Here is an 18302-nt window from a genome sequence, read left to right as displayed (position 1 = left end):
CAGGCATTCTCCATTCCTACCATCTTCACAGGCTGGTAGCCCTTTGGGGTGAAACAAATGGCTGAGTTTTGTGCCTGCAGTTCTTAGTCCCAAACTGCAGCCTGCCAGGCGTCCCCCTCTCACAGCTTAATGAATTGTAACAGTTCTGCCCCTGCAATCACTCAATATGCTTAATCCCTATGAAGTCCACAGTCTTTGTGAACATGTAAGGGACAATGCTGAGGTCATTAACCTCCTGTCATTTGTTTTTGTTCCTGCTAAAATGGCCACACAAATCCCTGAGGCACATCCCACTCAAGAGAGATTGATTTCCACTGCCTGCCTCACGCTGAAAGGAAAGGATTACAAGGAAGGAACAGAAAAGCTTACGGTTTCTCCTTTCGCTCCGTCCCTCCCGGGGGGGCCAGGTGAGCCTGGGGATCCCTGCAACACAACGGAACCAGCATCAGCATAATATTAACATCAGCTGAAAGCACAAAGACATGAGTAATACAGCAAGGGAAGAACAGGCGAGGAGAAAAATCACTTCACCGTGAGCACCTACTGTTTACAGTCTCAAGAGGGCCCACTGCCAACATTAACACTCCTTGGTCAGCAAGTGAGCTGTTAGGGACTCGCCAATATCCTTGTTCATTTAACTTATTTAAAAAGAAAACAATATAAAACCACTGCAGTAATAACACGTGTAACCTTGCCATCTTATTACTGTTACCCCTTGTCTTCCCAACCCCATTTCAGTTGTTTGTAACTTGCCAAATTTTAACCATTCAGGCCAAACTGTTCCATCCCAGGTGTCTGCTTCAGGCAAACTTTTTTTGGAAATTTTCAGGCAAAAAGGATCAGTTGTTTCCAAGAATGCAATTACAGAAAAATATGTTGTTTGACCCATCTTAAAAACATTCTCACCCCTGTTTTGCTGAGATGTTCTGGTGCCTCCGTGCATTGCAGCAAGGACTTGAGATTTCATGGGGATGGATGTCACCTTTTGATATTCCTGTAAATATCCCTCCCCTTTTGCCGGCTCATATGCCCCAAAACCTCTCAATTTGCACATGTTCAGTAGACATTATTAGAGTCTGGCTGCTAATTTCTCCAAAGATTCCATTTGAACAATGGAGAGCTAATTCAAGAGCAGGTATTCTGCAATTGCTATTCTGGGCTATTTCCTCATACAGACCAGCCCTGAGTCTCAACATCCCTTTACTGTCAGCCACTGCCAGGAATCCGACTGGTAAAATGTGTACCTCATTTCCTTCTACTGGCTAGCCCACATAGGAGATGACAACTTTCTACTGCCAACAGTTACTCTGGAAGCTCAAAAGTCAGAAGTCTAAAAAGATTGACCTGGCTTTTAAACCAGTGGTTCTCAAACTTTTGTACTGGTGATCCCTTTCACATAGCAAGCCTCTGAGTGTGACCCCCCCCTTATACATTAAAAAACACATTTTAATATAGTTAATGCCATTATAAATGCTGGGGCAAAGTGGGGTTTGGGGTGGAGGCTGACAGCTCGCGACCGCCCATGTAATAACCTTGTGACCCCCTGACGGGTCACAACCCCCAGTTTGAGAACCCCTGTTTTAAACCATGTGGGAGACAATGTGGTTGCATGTGATGGACTTTCTGTTGTTGTTTTGTTTTTTTTGTTAAGGTTTTGTTTGTTTGTTTTTGTGTGTTTGTTTTTCAGTTTGCTTGTTTAAAAACCTAGGAAATGGCATATAAAAAAATACATTAAATAAATTAAGATTGCAAAGTCAAGCACTCAGAAGTCTCAAGATGCAAGAATTAAGGTTGCCTATGCATATATTACCTGGGAAGGTTGCCTTTGTGCATATGTACACACACAGAGATATACTGATACAAACACACCACACAACACCAATAAATCAAGAGCCAGATTCTGCCAACCTTACTCATATTTCTAGTCATTTACTCCATGAGTGGAACCATTGACTTCAAAAAATATATTTGTGGAGGAAGGTACTAATCAATGTGAGACAGAGAGACAGAATCTAACCCTTTATTTATTTAACGGCATATACGGCACTTCTTAGGGGTTAATAATAGCTGGCTTCAGCAAAGTATCTATTGCATATACATAAAGTAAAGTCATTACTTTCATTATCAGATTTCATGCAAACTGAACCTTCATGGAGAGCCTTAGTTTGGAATTTCTAATGCGGGGAAGAGGGGGCAGGGAAGGGAAAACAGATCAGATCTGCTCTATTTGAATGGTTCCCTAATCAGGGCCGGCTCTAGGATTTTTGCCGCCCCAAGCAGATACAATTTTGGCCGCCCCCCCACCATTTTTTTCTTACCCCACCCCCGGCCCCGCCTCAGCTCCGCCCCTTCCCCAAATCCCCAGCCCTGCCTCCTCCCCCCAGGTTCTCAAGCCTAGGAGGGAGGGGGAGAAGCGGCGCGCGCGCCGCGGCCACTTGGAGTCTCCCCCTCCCTCCCAGGCTCTCAAACCTGGGAGGGAGGGTGAGCAGCGGCGCGCGAATCAGCTGTTCCGCACGCTGCGGCCGCTCGGAATCTCCCCCTCCCTCCCAGGTTTGAGAGCCTGGGAGGGAGGGGGAGCAGCGGTGCGCGAATCAGCTGTTTCGCGCGCTGTGGTGCGCGAGCGGCAGCAGCGGAGGTGAGCTAGGGTGGCTGGGGCACATTTTTAGGGGCGGCATTCTGGCGCCGGCCATGCCGCCCCTAAAAATGTGCCGCCCCAAGCACCAGCTTGTTTTGCTGGTGCCCAGAGCCGGCCCTGTCCCTAATGAGACAAAAAACCAGCAAATAGCAAATTTGATGTTCAAGGCAATCATTTGCTCAGCGAGGTCAATATACCTGGGAAGGAACTGCTGTTTCCTGACACAAAAGCTTGCAACATAGGTAAGAAGGTAGTTTCTTATCAGCAAAACTCCCCCTTCCCAGCCCCAGAGCCACCACTTTCCTTCCCTTTCCTTTTCAGAGTAGAGGAATCAGGAAACAAAATCCTCTTTCCTCACTATTTGTTTTCCATGATGGGGCAACACTAGCATGGATGAATGGAGGTGTCTTCGTTCCTCTTTGTGTCAGTCTGGCAGGTGATAGCCAATCTGCATGCAGGATTTTGGCACCCAGCTTCTCCTCCTCCTCCCAGAAGCACCCAGTACATTGGCTCCTAAGTGGATGAAAGCTTGAGCCATGTCACTGAAAGCATTAGAAGAACAAGATAGAAGGTGGCTCCGGCGTACCAAGCAGAACAGCTTTTTCACCTGGGATCCCCGTGAACCCCAGGATATCTGCCTAGAGGTGCACGAAGAGCAGATTGCATTAGTGATTGGAGTTCCCTTCCAGTCTGAACGATCATTTAGCAGCCCCTCTCACCTTCCTGTCGTGAGTGAAGTGCAGGAATACACCTATCTCCAGAGGCAGGTCTAACAGTGTGCCTTCAATGGGGAAGCCCCACTCAACCCTGTCTGGTGCTATAAGGTTACAGCCTGGAGGCTTGTAGATTTCCACTTTCATTGTTAACCCAGGCCAGTTGCTTTCCATCCCTCAGAGCAGTGGAAATGACCTGGCCAAATCAAGGGCTGGATCAGCGGCTGCTGATGCCTTAACAAAAGGACAAGGGCGGATTGCACTGTCTAGCTGTGCTTTGACCAAGTGAATGTTTCAATCTTTGAGAAGAAACTGGGGACCAGATTGGGCATTAGAAAAGCATCAGGCTTGGTCTACAGTTAAGTTTAGCCGCCACTGCTTGTCATTTAGGACAGTGAGTAAAATCACACCCCTACCCCACATAGCTGTGTCAGCAAAAGCCCTGCTGTAGACATAGTCATTCCAGCAAAAAAAAGTCCTTAGCCAAACATAACTTATTTTGCTTGGACAACTGATATAAATTATACCCAGAGACTTTTTTTCCCCCCAGTATAAACTGTGCCTACACTCAGAGGGTTTGATGGTACAGTAGAGATACTGGAAAATCCTTTCTAGTGTAGACAAGGTCTTAGTGAGTCAATACAATAGTAATTTAATGATCATAATGTTCTGATGTACTCTGCATAACAGAAACACAAAAACATTAGACAGGCTTTCACTGGGGATGGAGGGATGGATTTTGTTCACTTGTATTTATTTTTCAGGCAAAGGGGTTTGTACAGGGTCTATGTGCCACTTACATCCCACTGAGGTCCTGAAAACATGACTTAAAGGGGGCATACTGCCTGTACTGGCCCTCAGCAGAGAAATGAATTTCATCCTTAATGAAAAGAGACAGTTGGTTGATTTATCTGTCAATCAAAAAGGAGGCAAGGGAGTTGAATTGGTGATCCTGCCCCTTAGGAACACAATTTAGAAGTACAACACATTTCCTGTTTAGGACTAAATTGTGTGTATCATAATACTCACTTATAGAATTCAAAGGGTTTATTGCAAGTAACAACTCCACCACACACAGGCATGACTCAAACGTCCTCCTAAGATCCCCTCTCCCTCAAGTCAGATACAACAAAATATACAAGACAACAACTTAATGCTAAGATCAAAATGCAGCACTCTATATTTGTGGAGGTGCTGTCTACACTGATCATTCCAATATTTCATGTGAAGTATATTGAGATCCTGGGGTGACAGTGCTGCAGAAGTAATTTGTATGCAGCTTGTCATATGTGGCTTTCATAGAATCATAGAATCATAGAATATCAGAGTTGGAAGGGACCTCAAGAGGTCATCTAGTCCAACCCCCTGCTCAAAGCAGGACCAATTCCCAGCTAAATCATCCCAGCCAGGGCTTTGTCAAGCCGGGCCTTAAAAACCTCCAAGGAAGGAGACTCCACCACCTCCCTAGGTAACGCATTCCAGTGTTTCACCACCCTCCTAGTGAAATAGTTTTTCCTGATATCCAACCTGGACCTCCCCCACTGCAACTTGAGACCATTGCTCCTTGTTCTGTCATCTGCCACCACTGAGAACAGCCGAGCTCCATCCTCTTTGGAACCCCCCTTCAGGTAGTTGAAGGCTGCTATCAAATCCCCCCTCATTCTTCTCTTCTGGAGACTAAACAATCCCAGTTCTCTCAGCCTCTCCTCATAAGTCATGTGCTCCAGACCCCTAATCATTTTTGTTGCCCTCCGCTGGACTCTTTCCAATTTTTCCACATCCTTCTTGTAGTGTGGGGACCAAAACTGGACACAGTATTCCAGATGAGGCCTCACCAATGTCGAATAAAGAGGAACGATCACGTTCCTCGATCTGCTGGCAATGCCCCTACTTATACAGCCCAAAATGCCGTTAGCCTTCTTGGCAACAAGAGCACACTGTTGACTCATATCCAGCTTCTCGTCCACTGTGACCCCTAGGTCCTTTTCAGCAGAACTGCTACCTAGCCATTCGGTCCCTAGTCTGTAGCAGTGCATGGGATTCTTCCGTCCTAAGTGCAGGACTCTGCACTTGTCCTTGTTGAACCTCATCAGGTTTTTTTCTGCCCAATCCTCTAATTTGTCTAGGTCCCTCTGTATCCGATCCCTACCCTCTAGTGTATCTACCACGCCTCCTAGTTTAGTGTCATCTGCAAACTTGCTGAGAGTGCAGTCCACACCATCCTCCAGATCATTAATAAAGATATTAAACAAAACCGGCCCCAGGACCGACCCTTGGGGCACTCCACTTGAAACCGGCTGCCAACTAGACATGGAGCCATTGATCACTACCCGTTGAGCCCGATGATCTAGCCAGCTTTCTATCCACCTTACAGTCCATTCATCCAGCCCATACTTCTTTAACTTGGTGGCAAGAATACTGTGGGAGACAGTATCAAAAGCTTTGCTAAAGTCAAGAAATAACACATCCACTGCTTTCCCCTCATCCACAGAGCCAGTTATCTCATCATAGAAGGCAATTAGGTTAGTCAGGCACGACTTCCCCTTCGTGAATCCATGCTGACTGTTCCTGATCACTTTCCTCTCCTCTAAATGTTTCATAATTGATTCCTTGAGGACCTGCTCCATGATTTTTCCAGGTACTGAGGTGAGGCTGACTGGCCTGTAGTTCCCCGGATCCTTCTTCTTCCCTTTTTTAAAGATGGGCACTACATTAGCCTTTTTCCAGTCATCTGGGACCTCCCCCGATCGCCATGAGTTTTCAAAAATAATGGCTAATGGCTCTGCAATCTCACCCGCCAACTCCTTTAGCACCCTCGGATGCAGCGCATCCGGCCCCATGGACTTGTGCACGTCCAGTTTTTCTAAATAGTCCCGAACCACTTCTTTCTCCACAGAGGGCTGGTCACCTTCTCCCCATGCTGTACTGCCCAGTGCAGCAATCTGGGAGCTGACCTTGTGCGTGAAGACAGAGGCAAAAAAATCATTGAGTACATTAGCTTTTTCCACATCCTCGGTCACTAGGTTGCCTCCCTCATTCAGTAAGGGGCCCACACTTTCCTTGATTTTCTTCTTGTTGCTAACATACCTGAAGAAACCCTTCTTGTTACTCTTAACATCTCTTGCTAACTGCAACTCCAAGTGTGATTTGGCCTTCCTGATTTCACTCCTGCACGCCTGAGCAATATTTTTATACTCCTCCCTGGTCATTTGTCCAATCTTCCACTCCTTATAAGCCTCTTTTTTGCGTTTAAGATCAGCAAGGATTTCACTGTTTAGCCAAGCTGGTCGCCTGCCATATTTACTATTCTTTCTACACATCGGGATGGTTTGTTCCTGCAACCTCAATAAGGATTCTTTAAAATACAGCCAACTCTCCTGGACCCCTTTGCCCTTCATGTTATTCTCCCAGGGGATCCTGCCCATCTGTTCCCTGAGGGAGTCAAAGTCTGCTTTTCTGAAGTCCAGGGTCCGTATTCTGCTGCTCTCCTTTCTTCCTTGTGTCAGGATCCTGAACTCGACCATCTCATGGTCACTGCCTCCCAGGTTCCCATCCACTTTTGCTTCCCCTACTAGTTCTTCCCTGTTTGTGAGCAGCAGGTCAAGAAAAGCTTTGCCCCTAGTTGGTTCCTCCAGCACTTGCACCAGGAAATTGTCCCCTACACTTTCCAAAAATTTCCTGGATTGCCTGTGCACCGCTGTATTGCTCTCCCAGCAGATATCAGGGTGATTAAAGTCTCCCATGAGAACCAGGGCCTGTGATCTAGCAACTTCTGCTAGTTGCCAGAAGAAAGCCTCGTCTGTACTGAAAGCTTTGTACTGGGATCATCTAGTTCAAAGGGGGTTTCACCATAAAATTTATATCAGAATGCATCTGTATGTTGAAACAAACTGATTTAATAAAGGAAGGGAGGTGGCTTGCAGGTGTAGGGAAGGGTCAAGGAATGAATTAGAGTTATTTGTTAGTCTCAAATCCTAGACTGCCAATGCAATGGACACTGAAATAGATGAATAATCCCTCAGTGACTTTTTTAAGCTAACAGGTCATGTTTATCTGCCTTTATCCCATTCACTTGCAACTCATCACGTAGCTGCCAAGTTTACAAACATGTCTTCAGCTTGAAAACAGCTGTGGCCTATAATCACATATTTTATTTGAAACTCTGGGTTGTGGCCTATGATAACGGAGATGGGAACTATCTAAACAGGAAAGTAATGGCAAAAATCAGCCCTAAACATGCATTTAGACTGTAATTAGCCCTGCTGCCTTCCAATTCAAACAGTAATTCACTTGACTTTTCCATTTTATACAGAGAGCATGGGGGGAATGTTAGACAGTGCATATTCTAGATCCTTTTTGTGGTCTCTTTCACACAGGTTCCTTTTTTATGTGGAGGTGCCTCTTATTTGAATAACAATGAAATTGAATTTCTGACCGAGTCACTCCAACATTAGTAGAGGTGCCCCCTGCACTGGCATTGGGAGTCCTTCAAAAGTCAGTCCAATGAGACTAGGTGAGTTACAGGCTTGGAATGATCGTCCTTTGGCACTGTCACAGACTGGGCGAGCTAACAGGTCTTTTCCACCTCTCACTTGTAAGATTATGTAATTGGCAAGGGATCATTCACCACGAGTGCCACCAGTCCCTAGTTCAGCCCGGTGATTGAAAGTAACGTTCATCTGTACTATATCCAATGTCCTCTTTGCAGTGAGGTAATGGTCACAGTCTAACTGAGAAGAGTCTGCATGACAAAACCACCACTGCTAATTGGCACTCTCAGTTAGAGGCCATGAGCTGAACAAGAAAGGAAAATGAACTATTGTCTCCCCCTTACAGATGGTCTCTCCAGTTCAGGACTGAGGCTCGTTAGATGAGAATTGTGGGGAATTCTGCACTGCTGTGGTCCATATTATAAACCGTTTTCTGGCTGCGAGCGGGCTGCAGGGCTGCCACCTTTCTCCAGAACTATATTCACATCGGTATTTTTTTCATAAATTGTGCATGTTTTTATTAGTATTTTCAAGGCCCAGAGGAAACTTGTTTCAAAGATGAAAATTCAATCTGGGTCTCCTGAGTCTCGGTCTAGTTAGTGCCAAGGCCACCTCTTCCTCTCTCCTGGTTCCCTGGCATGCATTTAATCCATTAGACCAGTGGTTCTCAACCAGAGATACACATACCCCCAAGGGTACACAGAGGTCTTCTGGGGGGTACATCAACTCATCTAGATATTTGCCGAGTTTTACAACAGGCTACATAAAAAGCACGAGCAAAGTCAGTACATATACTGCTCTATATACTATACACTGAAATGCAAGTACAATGTTTATATTCCAATCCATTTATTATATAATTATATGGTAAAAATGAGAAAGGAAGCAATTTGTCAGTAATAGTGGTTGCCGTGATACTTCTGTATTTTTATGTCTGATTTTGTAAGCAAGTCGTTTTTAAGTGAGGTGAAACGTGGGAGTACGCAAGACAAATCAGACTCCTGAAAGGGGTACAGCTATCTGGAAAGGTTGAGAGCCACTGCATTAGACCATGTAGCTTTGGAAGGACACAAGCACTTTCCCCTCCTCCTCCTCTAGCTTTTTGTTTTTCAGAGGTAACAACCTGTGAATTTTGGAGTGAATGAGGCTTTCAAAATTTGTCACAAAACAGCCAATCCGTGGAAATATTTCCATGCAACATTTCATCGACATTTTTAGAAATTTCATTAAACTTTGTGAATGTTCTGTGAAGTCGAAGCCAGGTAAATTTAGATGCTTGAGATTTTTGCAGTGAATATTTCACCCAGCTCCACTTTCGAAAGCTGCTGACCAGAGGTAACACAGATGACTGCATTCTTGAAAGCACAGGTGCAGAATTGTATTAGTTTAATGAGGTTAAAACCCTATTAATATCTTGGCAGATTTCACATCAAAGCTTGCATTACCTTATGCTTCTACGGGAGACCAGCAATTCATCTCAACTAAGAGTTTGTTTTAGATCATTCGTCCAAAAACAAAACGAAAAAAAAAAACCCACAACAAACCCAAACAAAAGAACAGCCCACTTCAGTCACTGCACTTCATTCTGATTTAATAAATACAGAAGACATATGGTCTAATTTTCAGGGTTCAATGGGAGCTACAGGTGCTCTCAGCCTCACTGGAAAACCAGGCTGTTAATGTACAGGGAATTGATAAAAGGCTGACTAAGAACCCTTACCATATTGTAAACAGATACCGTAATGGTTTCATTCATTGCACAGGGAAAATACATAGAGCTCAATTGTCCCGGAAGGTCCAGCCTCACTGGGCACACACGCTGACCCCAGCTGGAGCTCCAGGAGGCACCGAGCCTCCAGGAAACACCAGGGCTTCTGGAGTTCCTGGGGAGAGGAGGTGCTGCATCATTTTCCAGCATGTCCATTGTGTGCTTCCTTATGAGTACGATGGAAAGACCACAGGCCAGATCCACCTCTGCATCACCAGAGTGGGGCAAAACAGATGATGTGAACCAACGGCCTTTCCAATGACTTTGTACAGCAGGTAGGGGTAGGCGAATGAGGTAGCTGGTTACAGCTTCCCATTTCTGTAGCCAGCTCTGCACTGGACCTGGCCCCAGCAGAGTTTAGAGAAGCCTAGGAGCTGCTGAAAAGTTTGCCAAGACAGTAACGGTCCCCAGCATACTGTCCATCCTTTCCTGCCCTTGACCATTCCCCCTTGCAAGCCCTTACCACCACCTACAGTGGGGATTCTGAAAGAGGATGATGGTAGTGGCATTGAAGTCACCTCTGTCAGCTCTATGCCCAGTAGTGACTCTTCCACATCTAGGATATCCCCTGCTGGGAAGAAGAGGCCAGTTTCTACCCCTTTGCACAGCAGACGGTGCAAAGAGAGTCAGTGAGGGAGAAAATTTGGGTCTAAGTATTTCCGTGTGCACTGACTGAGCTCATTACAGTATCTGAAACGACTCCATTCAACAGCCCCAAGATCTGTTTGATTGACTGATCACCGTTTCTAAGAGTTTCAAAAGTTAAAGGAAAAACCCCAGCACATTCGTATTGTTTGCAGACCTATTTTTGGCGGAAAGTACAGAAACCAAGGCCAAAGATCAGCTAGAATTGATTGACTTACGGTCCTCCAAAGCACGCCGCGTTTCCAAGTTTTGTTGAGGAAAATTACTAAATTTCTACAAGTGCCAGCCAGAGCTCTGTGAGAGAACTGCTGTTTGTGCAGGCCCCTTTGGAAGCACTTACATTTCTGAAAAGGCTCTCTGCTTTTTATGGTTCTGAACAAACACAACACCGCAACCGCAGAGTGGAGTCAAATCTGCATTCCACAGAGCATGTGGTCACGGCACAGAGAGAGCCGGACATGAAGGGGTTTGTTTTTAGTCTGGCAGAGCCAATATTTCCTTTGATGCAGCTTTCCCTGCAGCTCTCGGGGCAGATCGGGCCAAATGAAGTCAGTGGAGTAAGGCCAGCAAAGACTATGGCTAATTGTGCCTGTGTTTTGTTAAACCCCGAGTGTACTTACAGTGCCTTGTAAATAGTAATCACTGTGTGTGTTTGTCTCTGAACGAATCCTATTTAAATCGACATGCAGGTAAGGTCCAGACAGGCTCCTGCCAAGGACCTTGGTGCTGAAAAAGTTGAGAGATGTTAGAGATGGCATTGTGCTATGTACCTAGCCGCCCCTGGTTCAGAAATAGACAAATGGACACAAGGGGCCAAACTCCAAAGACAGTGTGACCCTATCCTGGATGGATCACCCTGCCTCTGACAGATACTGGAGGGGGCCTGTCCTTTTCGTGGGTAACTTGTCAAACCTAGAAAGTCTCATCGAACTGAATCACTGTCCTACTCTTTTGTCCTTGCAGATACACACTCCAGTTAACAATATTGTATATTAAAGTTTGTAAAAGAACCCAAAACACTAAACCAAATAAACAAACCCCAACACAAACCCAGGAACATGTTTTTGTGAATGCTGCACCCTAATCCTCTCCCGCCTTTTTTTTTTTAATTCTGCCACCAAAATTAGATATTTGGATTCAAGTTGGAAATGTGACAAATAGTGAGCAGTTGTACGACGTAACGTGCTCTTTGTCTCTAGGTAAAAACAATCCTCGCCGCTTTCATCTGTCTTCGCTCAGGATCAAAGCTTCCCTCAGACAAACAGCTTGCCAGGCACTGGATGGTGAGTGTGCACTGAAGCAGAACAAGAACACGGTCGCCTTTAGCATGACATTGATTAATTTGTATCCTCCGGCCTATAAATAGCATGTGGCGATTGTAGCTGTGCAGCTCCAGATGATTTGTCAGGTACCAGGCGGATGTTTTGCCCTGTCAGAGAAACCTATTAACTCACCGTGCTCAGCTTCCCCAGAGACACCATTTCTGGCCTTTTTTTTTTTTTTTTTTTTTTGCCCAAAGGTTTTTGTCGTATGTAGCGCCAGGTCCAAAAGGAATATGTCATACAGAATAGGAAGCGGACACACCTAATAGGTCTCTCTGAATTTAGGCCCCGATTCTGCACTTTTGTCCACATGGGTTGAAGCCCTGTGCCCACACAGAGTCCCAGTGATTTCCCACAATGCAGCCCCAAGACCTGGTGCACTTAAGGCTGCCCAGGGTAGAATCTTGCCACAAGATTGTGAGCTGTTCATGGTAGGCCCAGTCTCATTGGTCTGTAGAGTACTATGTGCTCCTCTGGGGCTGTAAAAACAGTTGACCGTAATAATGTGAACTCCTCCGTTGGACTGATACAAAATGTTTCTGATCAAGGCAATGGCTTCCGAGCAGTGTCTTTTCGTGTCCCATTCTTGGTTTGTTCCCCAGAAGCATCAGACAGGCGAATTGGCAGCTTTCTGCTGACGTAAGAGAGCCCAGACAGTATTGGCATTTGAAGTTACAGCATCTCAGGTTAGTGCGGCCGGGGCAGAGTACTGGTGATTAAAGAGAGGTGAAACTTCAACATGTGCGAGAAAAGAACAGTGTGGAACAAACGTCCATTCCGCTGGCCATGGTTTCTTGGCTCCATGACACAGCTGCTTATCTGCCCTAGCTGTCAGAGTCGCCATCTTCAACCTCTAAAGGGGAAGGTCAGCCTGGCAGCAAGCATTGATAAGGGGTGTGTAATATGGAGAAGGAAGGACCTGACTGCCTAACTTTATCAATCAACTGGAGTATGCGACACTGCCTCTGCTCTTCTTCTGTTCTTATGAATGGGTAAGGAGAGGGGAAACTTGGCCACAAGAACAGGTTTCAAAGCTCTTAGTCAGGGGAAAGATGGCAGATAGCATGTGATGGGGTGATGCCTTTGACTGACTACAGGTCTGCTGGGGGTGACAAAGATCTGTTTTGTGCAGCACCTCTGGAGGCTGTAATTTACTAGAATAACAGGCTTGTTTTATATTCTACACGCACATTAGCTGGTTAGGAAGGCTCTTTTCACTTCCTGACAAGCAGCTAATCCATACCTGTCAGTCGTAATACCGTGTGAAAGAGCGTTCTGCGTCCTGGCCCGGTTATCAGTGACTGAATCACGGGAATCTCTTTTACAGAACTCTCACCAGAAGAGGAATGGAGAGATGCAAAAGCTTTCTGATACTATTCGTTTTCACACTCGGAGCTGAGTTTGGCAAGGAAATGCCCGAAAGAAAGAAAGGTGGTGGAGAGTTTACAGCTTTGTCACTGCCAGCAGATGTCACTGTGTACCAGCCATGGGCCTGGCAGTGAGAGACTGGGACTGAAAATGTAAGATAATGTTCACTTAGACTGTGTAAAGGGGGAAAAAAATCTGTACAAGCCCTGGAATTCTTTCAGTGTTAGTACTAAGCTGTCAGGATGCAAAATTATTATTATGTGATCTGGCTTCAAGTTGTTTGTTACAATCTGCAGCTGTTATTCTGGGTCACAGAAACCACTGATTTTATCTAAAACCCTTTAATTATTGTTTAAGGGGAAAGAAGCCAACCCAACTGCAGCTCCTCAGTTATTCAGCTAGCCATGCAGAAAGCACTCTAAGTCGAGGAAAGAGGGTTTAAAAAAATACTAGAATCATAGAATGAAACTGCCCTGACCAGACAAAGGAATGGAGAGTACATGCGGAAACCACTAACACTTAACCATTCGGTATCAGCTTTTATCTGAGACCCAGAAGAAGATTACAAATATTAACTAATCGAAAGTCACATGATAGCCCTGGGAGGTAGGTGAGCTGTTGTTATACAGGTGGTAAATGGAGGACCTAGAGGGTATGTCTACACAGGGATAAAATACCTGCAGCTGGCCCGGGTCAGCTGACTTGGGCTTACAGGGCTTGGGCTCCAGGGCTGAACATTGCTTGTAGACATTCAGGATCAGGTTGATGCCCGAGCTCTGGGACCCTGCAAGGGTGGAGGGTCCCAGAGCTCTGGTTCCAGCCTGAGCCCAAACAGCCACACAGCAATTTTTAGCCCCGCAAAAAGTCAGTTGACCCGGGCCAGCGGTGGTCATGCTGCAGATCTTTTAGCCCCATGTGGACATACCCAGTGAGGTTAAATGCTGGGTGACTTACAGTCATAGCGTTTAAGACCAGAAGGGATCACCAGATCATCTAGTCTGACCTCCTGCATGTCACAGGCCACTAATACCACCCAGCACCTGCAGACTAAATCCAACAACCGTAGAGAAGTCAAGTCAGTAGCAGAGCTAGAAACTGAACCCAGCAGTCTTGATTTCTAGTTGTCCTGCTCTAACCAGTTTATTTATGAACTAAAAAGCAGCGCATCCCTATCTCACCCCGCCCTGGTCATGAAAACCACCAGCTGCAACATCCTCTGAACTTTGCTGATTTCTGCTGTGAATCAGGTTCTAAGGAGCTCAGCTTCCCCCAGCCATTCACTGCAAGTGAAAAATGCTGATTGGTGGCATTTTCAAACACTGACGAACAAGTGTCTCCAAATGTTCATGCGTTTCCCCCGACTCTTTGGTGCCCAAATGTAGTGTGGAGGTTACGAGGAAGCCACCCGTCCACTGACTCATTCCACTAAGGTCATCTATATATTAAAAGGGATTTTTATTAATTATTGTTACTATTATTTGAGTTATGGTAGCAAATGAGATTGGGGCTCCATTGTACAAAGCACTTTACAAAGACATAGTGAGACACAGTCACTACCTCAAAGACACACAAAGTGTGGGAGAAAGGAACTATTAATACTCCCACAAAGGTACTGAGGTGCCTAAATCCCAGATTGAGTCCTATGAGGTGGTTAACCACCTAATGGTCCCTGTGCAAAGGGCCTGCATTCCCTATGGTGAAGAATGACGTGGGAATTAGCTGATGCACAGGCCTTGTGCAGACCCACCATGTGCTTGCTTCTCTGCACTATCACGCAGGAGACCTGGGTGCAGTTTCTCTACTCTCCCCAGGAATGGGAATGCTGTTGAAGTTCATTGAGGGCTGCATGCTGCAAGGAGCTGAGCACCCTCTGGGCCCATTGCCCTTAGTTTGAATTAAGGGTGGCTCAGCACCTCTCAGGAAATGCTCGGCACTTTGCAAGGCAGGGCGCTTCACTCCTCAAAGCCTTTTGAAGTAAAACAATCCAAAGAGCAGTCTGCCTTGTGATGTGGACGGCTGTCCCCCAGGAATGCGGACATGGCTGCAGACCTCACACGGTACAGTGTCTACTGTCTCAGACATGTCTTCCCTAGACTTTGATCTAGAGCCACTGAAATCCCGTCTTGCTTAAATCACCCTAGATAATGCTCTACAGTCATTGCCCCATCTTCCAATTCACCTATGCTGATTCTCCCTGGGCTGGTCGGGGCTTGAAGATTTGTGTGGCAGACTTTGCTGTCAGCTCAGACAGCACTGAGTGGGGCAGATTATGTCCAGTGTGGACGGGAGCTTTTCAGACAACCAATGGGGCAAATCACAGACATCACGAAGTACTGCTCATGGTTATTATGCCTTAGGATATTAATCCAGGTTCAATCTGCATTCCCACAACATACAAGATTTCGTTTAGGTGGTGACCACAAAATTGGCCTGGACATGTGCTAACAGGTGTTAGCATTTGCATACTGTGTATGTGTGTGTGCAAAGCACGTAGTTGTGCATGCAACCAAGTACATACACATGGACAAGGGTAACATCCACCTTGCTAGTGACCAGAGATTATATCTAGGACTTCATGAATGTCTATAGCTTGAACTAAAGGACTAACTCCCATAGCTGGCAGCTGAAGCAGACCCATCTGTGCAGATCAGACACAGAGTGGGAAGTGTGACACATACTGAACAGTGGATTATACAAGCACTCCTGTTTGCACATGCAATTAACTGCTTGCATGTACAAGTTCAAATTTTGTGATTATGGTGAAATATTTGGAGCACAAGCCCTGGGTACTGTGCCTGTCACTCTCCTGGTTTGTACATACTTACATCAGCACCCGAAGGTACAACACACAAGTCATCCCTGTAATACCTAGGCACAGCAGGGCAAGTTAAGGATGCCGTTTCAGCTTTCATTATGAATTCCCTCATTTTCTCAATCAAATAAACTCTTATTCCTAAACTTTCCAATGCAGAGTGGAGGATTTCAGCCCGGGTTGTTGTTTGTTGGTTTGCCACCAATAATGTGCTCGGCGCTGTACTATATCGAAATATAAAGATGCTCCGTGCCCTGATCGATGTCAATAGAGTTACACTGACATAAAGCTGGTATAGCAGAATGGAGAAGCAGACCAGTGCCTCACCTCTCATTCGAGAAGATCAGGAACTGACTTCTGATGAACGCGTAAGACCATTCTGAATCACCCAGCACACACAATAATGAGGATTTATGAAGGCAATACAATCTCACCATCTACATTGTCTCAAAACATGGTAACTTCTCTTCCATCGGCACTGGAGACATGAGCCCTGTCCTTAAAGAGATCACAGTGCAAAACAGAACAAAGGAGGCCCCACTTTTGGCTTTTGAAGTCAATCTCTTTTCTCCATTTACTTGCCACCAGCAGATTTAACAGCCCACAATCCAAGAAACGCAGGTAAGAACATAAGAATGGCCCTACTGGGTCAGAACAAAGGTCCATCTAGCCCAGTATCCTGTCTTCCAACAGTGGCCAATGCCAGGTGCCCCAGAGGGAATGTACAGAACAGGTTATCATCAAGTGATCCATCCCCTGTTGCTCACTACCAGCTTCTGGCAAACAGAGGCTAGGGACACCATTCCTACCCATCCTGGCTAATGCCATTGATGGACCTATCCTCCATGAATTTATCTAGTTCTGTTTTGAACCCTGATACGGTCTTGGCCTTCACAACATCCTCTGGCAAGGACTTCCACAGGTTGACTGTGCGTTGTGTGAAGAAATACTTCCTTTTATTTGTTTTAATTTCATTTGGTGACCCCTAGTTCTTGTGTTATGAGAAGTAGTAAACAACACTTCCTTATCTACTTTCCCTACACCAGTCATGATTTTATAGACCTCAATCATATCTTCCCTTAGCCGTCTCTTTTCCAAGCTGAAAAGTCCCAGTTTTATTAATCGTTCCTCATACAGAAGCCGTTCCATACCCCTAATCATTTTTGTTGTCCTTTTCTGAATTTTTTTCAATTCCAATATATCTTTTTTGAGATAGGGCAACCACATCTGCACACAGTATTCAAGGTGTGGGCATACCATGGATTTATATAGCGTCAACATGATATTTTCTGTCCTATTATCTATCCCTTTCTTAATTATTCCAGCATTCTGTTCACGTTTTTGACTGCTGCTGCACATTGAGTGGATGTTTTCAGAGAACTATCCACAATGACTCCAAGATCTCTCTCTTGAGTGGTAACTGGTAAATATAAAGCTCCCATGGTCAAGATGAAGGGAAAGAGAGAGGTGTTTTATTCCACCATTTTGGGGGCAAAGGGAAAACATACCAGGAGGTGTGTGAGTCTTCTGATGCCAGGTATACCAGGTCAGTGAACCTTTTCAGTGAAACATACACATGCTCTCTTCCTCTTCTGCTGGGAGTACAAAGTACATCTCACACAGTTAGGCATCTGACATGTCCGCTGCCAACTGTACCAGTTACTTCAATCACACCAGCACCCCTTCTTCTGACATACTCACACCCTGTTCCACTACTGCTAGATGTATCAGCCACGCTCAACAGATCCACACCTTCTGTGCCACTGATCTCAAAAGACATGCTGGGCAGGTGTCAGCTCTTCTGCTACTTAATCAGTGGACGTGCTCAGGAATAGCACATTCTCCTCCTGCTGTCAAACATGTCAGCCATGCTCAGCAGAGACACACCCTCCACCAAGAACTGTACCAAAACATGCCTAGACCGTGCCCATGTTCTCTATGGGCACATATACAAGACACAGCTCCTTTGTTACTAAATGCAGGCCCACAGAATGCCTCTGCTGGCAAATGTATCAAATAAACAGAGTTAACTAGTCATAAATTTAAGGATCTTTATGCATGCATGCTGGTGGGCAGCCATCAAGGATGCCCCTTGGCTACCTAATCAGAGAAATTCAGCCCAGATGTTATATCCAGTTTTCACTCAAAACCTGCATGCTCACCATATTCCTCAGCAGGGTGACAAAGGCAGGAGGTGGCACTTCCTACCATTCAGACCCTTCTTGACCAGATCAGACCTTATTTCTACTACAGCACCAACATATTAAATATCATGCTTTTCATCGGGGCTGAGTGACCCTTGCCACATGAAAAACACTGGCTGATTTTTAAAGGCTGCATTGTGAATCTAGAATGTCTATTGTAGGCCAAATTCTGCCTGTCAATGGAAAAGGTTGCACATATATGAATGCAGAAATTTGCCTTTTATTCTTCCCATGTCTATGGGCTGCCTTAGTAACATTTCTTCTAATAAGCAACCTTCATTTGCAATGTAAGAAGGTCAAATGGTGCGTTTTGGATGTATATGATCAATAGATTATAATCAAAGA

The 18302-nt window shown here is 45.4% G+C and overlaps 1 protein-coding gene across 1 annotated transcript in view; it reads right to left on the bottom strand.

Annotated features, from left to right (window-relative positions):
* Window positions 1-18302, bottom strand: part of COL22A1 (collagen type XXII alpha 1 chain) — a 310551-nt gene that overhangs the window by 148935 nt on the left and 143314 nt on the right. Inside the window, exon 13 of the mRNA XM_054020800.1 lies at window positions 370-423. Within this exon, the coding sequence (XP_053876775.1) occupies window positions 370-423 (54 nt within the window). The remainder of the gene's footprint in view (window positions 1-369; window positions 424-18302) is intronic.

The sequence above is a fragment of the Malaclemys terrapin genome, chromosome 2 (genome assembly GCF_027887155.1).
Source record: "Malaclemys terrapin pileata isolate rMalTer1 chromosome 2, rMalTer1.hap1, whole genome shotgun sequence".
Taxonomy (NCBI): domain Eukaryota; kingdom Metazoa; phylum Chordata; order Testudines; family Emydidae; genus Malaclemys; species Malaclemys terrapin.
Note: the sequence above shows the minus strand (reverse complement) of the source record. Positions and strands in the feature narration are given on the sequence as shown.